At 43.8% G+C, this 6,823-nt stretch overlaps 1 protein-coding gene across 1 annotated transcript; it reads right to left on the bottom strand.

Moving 5' to 3' along the window:
* Positions 1–1,273: 1,273 nt before the first annotated feature.
* Positions 1,274–3,753, bottom strand: gdf15 (Growth differentiation factor-15). The gene is made up of 2 exons (XM_028977226.1): positions 3,430–3,753; positions 1,274–3,165 (listed from the first exon to the last, which is right to left on the bottom strand). The coding sequence occupies exons 1-2, from the start codon at positions 3,740–3,742 to the stop codon at positions 2,387–2,389; spliced, it is 1,092 nt and encodes a 363-aa protein (XP_028833059.1). The 5' UTR covers positions 3,743–3,753; the 3' UTR covers positions 1,274–2,386.
* Between the last annotated feature and the right edge of the window lie 3,070 nt (positions 3,754–6,823).

Below are 6,823 nucleotides of genomic sequence, written 5' to 3'. Positions count from 1 at the left end.
CTCATTCTGGATGATCGAACCTGTGTCTGTCAATACATCTCATACGCTGACGTTATTAAAGACGGTCTTTCTTTCTTTTTTTTCTTTTTTTTGATTTATTTATGTACATCATGAGGCCAAATTTGACTTTACACTAGCAGACAAGCCCCCATCCTTCAACATTCCAAAAATACTGCCGAATAGTGACCAAATAGTGGAAATGGTACACTTTTAACCTGTGGTCTTTGGACGCATGAAGAATCCACTGTTATGCAAGGTCGAGGTCGTGTTGAATTGGACGTATGCGTTTTTTTGGACGCCCAAGGAAGAACATTCCTCTGTGAATCATCGTTTTCTAAAGTGCTCTCATTGTGCCACGCACTCTGAGACTGAGACAGTCACTTCCACTTATGGGAAATCGTATCTTCTGGGTGGTTACGAGACCTTTCAAAGACACTGGGGATGAACTTCAAACACTTAGCGTGGACCTTGGGGAGGTTCTGGACATTGATGCTCGTTTATGAGAATGGCAGGATTTTGTCTGAATCATTGTTTTATTTGTGTCCTTGGAACCAGGAACACTCTTAACCTACTTTTGCCTGGGATATTGATTCACATCGGTGAGCTTTGTCCTTCGAAGTGGTGGGATATTCCGCCAGTTAAACTTTTCATCAGTTGTTTGTCAAAAAACCTATTAGAATCCAATTCCATTATGGAGGGATTTAATTTTTTTGTTGCTGTATGTATTTTTTGTTCATTATATTATCATCTTACAGAGAAAAAAATTATAGACGGTCACTGTTATCATTGTTGTTCCAATATGTGCGTGAGTCATTATAGGTGATTATAGGTGAAAGGTTTATATCTTTTTTGTTGTGTAAGGAAAGGGATGCATCAGTACCTTCACAAAGCTCCACCTGGTCAAGGTCAGGGAACCGATGATTCAAGGCTGCACTTGCCATATCATTAGCCCATGACACACCCTAACCTTGAAATATTATCTGAATGTATTATCTGAATTTTGTTGTCACTTGAATGCCATTTTATATGGATCTGTTTGTGTGCCACTGCCTGAACTGACCGGTGTGACGCGCTTCGTTCAGGCAAGCTGTTCTGCCGTGACAATTTGTGAACCGTGTGAAGATCATTGAACAATTCCTCATCACTGAATGAGGAATTATATTAAAATGCAATCAATCAGGTTTGTGTTGCATGTTCAGTCAGCATCATCATTGTTATCAGCATCAGTCATCATTTCTGATATTATTTATTGTTAGAACTAAATCAACATAAATGGCAATGAGGGTGTTTATTTTATTTTATTTGTATAAACAATCAACATAAATATTACTGAATACAATTTCATTTAAATAAAAGATCAATATTCACACATCTTGCAATAATTTCGCTTTCATATGAAATGTCCATTTTATGTTTTACAGTTCAAATGTTTATCACCAATAAAATTGTTTGCATATTCGTTTAACATACAGCACTGTAACAGAGTACAAAATGCACATAAATAAATTAACAGTAAACAGTTCTTTTTCATTCAAATAATATTTAAAGTTTTAGCATGGCATATAACATTTATGTCTTGCATGGTCTCAGTGAGCTCATGGGGTTCCTCAATAAAGAGTGTGGCAACTTGTCTGGTTTTGAACAATGCAAAACATTTTTAGTTTTAATGTAATGTAAATGTAATTGTACTGTAAATATAATTTTGTCTGTCTTAATACCAGCTTTGATGCGACATTAGATAACCTGTGTAAACTCATTCTGAGGGGTGAAATCCACATGGTTTTGGGGCGAAAGGGTAAAAAAGCATACGAATAAATTCTTAATAATTTATTAAACAGAAAAGAAATTACTCAATACTGAACATGTGCATTTGGTGCTTGTGACAATTAAAACCATTTTAAAAGTAGAAAATATTGTTCATTCTCACCACAAATATTGTACGCTATGTACACTGTCATCCATGTGTTTAAAAAAAATTGTGTGGTTTTTAAAAAATAAAACCAGTTAGATAAAAAAATATCGCAAATTTTATGTTTTTGCTTTTACTGATGGGTGAAAACATGTTGCAAGTCCTCCAAATGCCGTAAATGTAAATACTATTTATGCCTCGATATGTACAAACGGAGAAGCCCATATTAATTAGCCTCAGGGCTTTTTTAAAATGTCGTATTCAACGTAAGGCAAGTTGTAAACATTTTTTTGGGGGGGCTTTTGCAATGAAGAACCGGCGCGTGGTGCACCAGGACCGATGCTGCTGTAAACCACGATGAACTCTCAGCCACGGTTTGAAAAGTCTGGAATGCCACCGGGTAAGTTTTGGTATTGTCAACGTTTTCCGCCTTAAAACACGTCCGCCTTCGCGTCGGCGTCACAGGGTTACGGGGGGTCAAGCGCAGAAGCACTCGCTGACGATGAGATCCTCAAAGGGCGTGAGCTTCAGCTTCCCCCGACTGTCATAGTGGAGCAGCACCATGGGCTCGTAGGCGGCCGGCACGCAGCAGGGCTGCGGCGTCGCGCCCTTGGTCATGTGGTGCATGCGCGACTTCACCTGGGTGTGCATGCTGGCGGGCTTGTAGTTGTGAGGGCAGGAGCCGTCACAGAAGTACATGTTGTAGCTGCTGGGCGCGACCACCCAGTCCGACCAGCCGATCTCCCGAATGGAGACGCTCAGGGACCTCCTGCAGCACTTGTTTCCCTCGTCGCACCGTTCCTGCTCAGCGGACCTGGCCTGCCTGGGCTTCGCCTCCTCCTCCTCCTCCTCGCTTGTGATCAGGTCCAGCTCTAGGACGACGTCGGGGACGCCCGGGTCCATTCTCTCTCCCGCGGCGAGACCCACTTCGACCACCAGGGAGCTGTTGGCATCCCTCCGCACCCACTTCTCCACGGCCTCGCTAATATCCAGCGTTGTCTCAGCGGCGGGGTTCTTCAGGGCAAACCTGTCCTCGTGGTGGAAGGGGACGCCTCCGGTCTCGAACACGGTCACGCGCATCCTTCGCCGGGCCTTTCCCGGGCCCAGGGGAAGAGCATTGGACCGTTCCCTGTAAATCCTCAGCTCGGCCCGAGCGACGGCCAGCGCTTCCCTGACGACGGGGCTTTTGTCGAAGACGGCCCTGAACCAGGGACCTCCAGGCCGCACGTGGGTCTTCCTCTTCACGTGCACGTCCACTGTGGACAAAAAGCAAGACGTCAAAAAAAAAAAAAAAAGATTCACTCTCTAAAGAGGTTCATGGTTCTCACATGCAGAGAAAGAAGAAGATAGATAAAGTGTGCCGTGACCGAACCCGGCCTTCGAGGAGCTGTAGCACAGACTCATTAAGCACAGACGTCCTCAGACTCTGTCATGGTCCTCGGCGGGCTAATTTCGGCAAGACGGAGTTAGTTAACAGAGCGACCCGGTCGCGCAGTGGGCAGGTGCGGAGCTGCGGTTACCAGAGGCTGGCTGAAGAACGGCGGAGGCGGAGCGCACGGCCTGGGCCTCCCTCCAGCCGCTCGCGTTCGCCCTCAGTTGCCGCACCGTGTCCCTGTAGTGGAGGAGCATCCCGCTCATCTCCCGGCCGGACGCCCGGCCCCCGGCCTCCGGGGGTCCCTCCATGCCCAGGTAGCTGAGGATGCTGGCCTTCAGGGCCTCCAGCTGCCGGCCCCTGAACGCGTCTCGGCTTGCCGGCAGAGGAGGGGCCGGTGAGGAGCAGGCCAGGAGCAGTCCCAGGCAGAAGAAAGCGGCCCGAGTCACCCAGCTCTGCATCTCCTGTAAGGTCTTCTTCACGCTATGAATGAAAATTTCACATATGCTTTCATTTATAGTCTTCGACCACACCCCTTTCACAGTCAAACCGCCACCCACTGTCGCTCCAGCTTGCAATCTGTTCAACTGGTAGTGTCACACTATCAAAAAAAAAACAAAACACATTTTTAGGAGCTGTTCACGGTCATTCGTACACCCATTGGTGTACTTGGTGTACCATGAGTGTCTGCTTGGGTCACGAAACACCAAACTGTAAAACCTGAAGCATTGGAAGTATGGTTCAGAATGACCCCCCTTAACCAGAGATAAACCGGTGCCACTGACCTTCACCCCATGACCTAAAACTGACGAATGCTGATGGGAACCCTTGTAAATATTTGCATGGGCTGAATGGCTGCTCCGCCGCGACTTGACGCCTCCCACGCACATTATAAAAGAAATTTATACATTATAATATAACATAAACTAAAGCCATAGAAATGAAGAAAGAAATGTTTACAAAAAGAGCACAATTAACAATATGACACAACAGTTATGCACAGACAATATATCGATATGATTAAAAATAATATGCATTGAGATAGATAGATAGATAGATAGATAGATAGATAGATAGATAGATAGATAGATAGATAGATAGATAGATAGATAGATAGATAGATAGATAGATAGATAGATAGATAGATAGATAGATAGATAGATAGTTTCAGTTATGTTCTAGAAATGAACTTATTTCATAACCTTATTTCATAATTATCATGAGCCATTATCAGGAGTACAGATCTATGGAAACTTCAGCAGGAGCAGTGATGATGTCTCTTTGTGGCCTGTGAGTCACGAGTGAAGGCCTTTATGCGCATGGAAGTGTGTGAAAGGTGGACCAGGTTATGGCGCGGCTCCTCACGGGACGTTTGGTCTTTTGTGAAAAAAAACTGTGTTGCGCAAGCCGCTCTTTGTGTGTCTCGACAATAGAGCTATTTTCAAAACTACAGGGCAGCTTGCAAAAAATGTCATCATGCGTCCACCTGAGCTCCAGTGGAGGCCACACCTTTGAGAACTATTTTTTTTTTTTTGCTGTTCAGACAAAAACAAAGCGAATTACACACGGTTACATCACACAGATAGGAGTTTAGTTTTATTACCAGGAGCATATTATTAATTACCAATTACTTATTCGCTGATTTTATTTATATGCAGAGTTCCAAAAAACAAATCACTGAAGAATCTGTGAGTGATAATTGGCAAAAAATGTGTTTTGTAGGTCAAGTTTATTTTACACGTTATTCGGGATTTTTTTAATAACAACGGTGTTCACTAAAGTTTAATTCCACACCAGATCACGTGTCGCGCTGGCATTGTGGCGCCCCCTGCTGGTTCTACCGGTTCGGTTCGGTTTACTGTCCGATTACTTCAGCATTGCTGTATATATTTCTGTTTTTAATAATTGTTTTTTTTAGATCCTGCTGATGGGTTTATTGGCTTGTCCTCTTGTATTTTAACCCAAGTCAGGATCAAGATGTTTTAAGAAGGTCCAAATCTAGTCCAAAGAACCCAATTCAGTCCATATAATTCAATGCTCCTATACACTGATTCATATCACAATACTTACATATTTTCTGTTTTAATAGAGTAACAGGCATTAGGCACTGGTGTTGTGTCATTCGCGAACGATTCTTTCAAAAGAATGAATCGTTTAAGAGAACGTACTGAATCGAGACACTTCCTGTTTTGAATCAAGCTCTGTTTTGACTGTGCAAAGTTATTATTTATGAAAAGTATTATTTATAAAAAAATTATAAATAAAGGGTAATAAATTAAATAAACGGTAAATAGATTTGTCTAGTAAAAGTAGTAAAAAAGTAAACAAGCTGTAATACAAATATAGCTTGACATAGCAAAATCTATATCAAGCAAATATGTAGTGTATAAAATCCGCGGTTTGAGAAAATGCGTGAGTATTTGTGTGGGAACGGATCCGCAGTGGGAGTCGGATCCGCCCTTATCCGTCAACACAGGCCACTCGGGTACTTGTTCAGACCCACGTAAACTCTCTTCCAGCAGGTCTACCCTCGAACGCCATCCGGCCACAGCAACCAACACAGAATACTCTCCCAAAGTCTCCCACACCACCCCACTGGCTCCCAGTAGCCGCTGGCTCCCGGGTTCAAGAAGTCGGAGTCGCGGGCTCCTGGATGATCCGGTGATTCGAACGAATCTTTTTTAGTGAACTGATTCTAAAGATCCCGTACGTTTAAAGGGACCTGCCGTGGCCATCTCTATTAGGCATTATTGTACAGAACAGTGGCAATGGCTCCACCTGGTGGTAATAAGGGGACCTGCAACTTTTTCGGCATTTTCTGCATCCCAAATTCAAACGTTATTTGTCACGCACACAGTCATACACTGTGCGATGTGGAGTGAAATGCTTGCATCATCTGTTCTATCTGCTTGATCAGATGATCATCTGTAGAGGTTCCCAAGGTTTCGTCCATTTCTAGAGCTTAGATTTTTTCCCCCCTTGTGTTCAGAAGTTGTCGTCTGTAAGGGCCTGCAAAGGCACATACTGTATCTGATTTTTGGCTAAATAAGAAATGAGATAATATGCAATCCAACATTTATCAGGCACGTATTTGAAATATTGATACGTATAATACAGACATTAACAATTACAGATCCCTCCTCTCATTTCTATCCAAAATCCTTGAGCGCTGTGTCTACAACCAGCTATCACTCCATCTATCACAGAACAACCTCCTGGATCCTAACCAGTCTGGCTTCAGAACAGCTCATTCCACAGAGACTGCCCTTTTGGCGGTTACCGAGCAGCTACATGCAGCCAGATTGGCAAAACTGTCATCAGTTCTTATTCTCCTCGACCTATCTGCTGCATTTGACACCGTGAACCACAAGACTCTCTTGTCAATCCTGAAGAGGCTTGGAATTCGGGGCTCAGCATGCCAGTGGTTTGCTTCCTAACTTGATGAGCGATCTTACCAAGTAACTTGGAAAGGATCCACCTCTACCTCACGTAGACTCTCCACTGGTGTCCCTCAAGGCTCGGTGCTAGGTCCTCTCCTTTTC

The sequence above is a fragment of the Denticeps clupeoides genome, chromosome 4 (genome assembly GCF_900700375.1).
Source record: "Denticeps clupeoides chromosome 4, fDenClu1.1, whole genome shotgun sequence".
In the NCBI taxonomy this organism is placed as follows: Eukaryota; Metazoa; Chordata; class Actinopteri; order Clupeiformes; family Denticipitidae; genus Denticeps; species Denticeps clupeoides.
The sequence above is the reverse complement of the archived record's forward strand: the minus strand, read 5'-3'. Positions and strand labels throughout refer to the sequence as shown.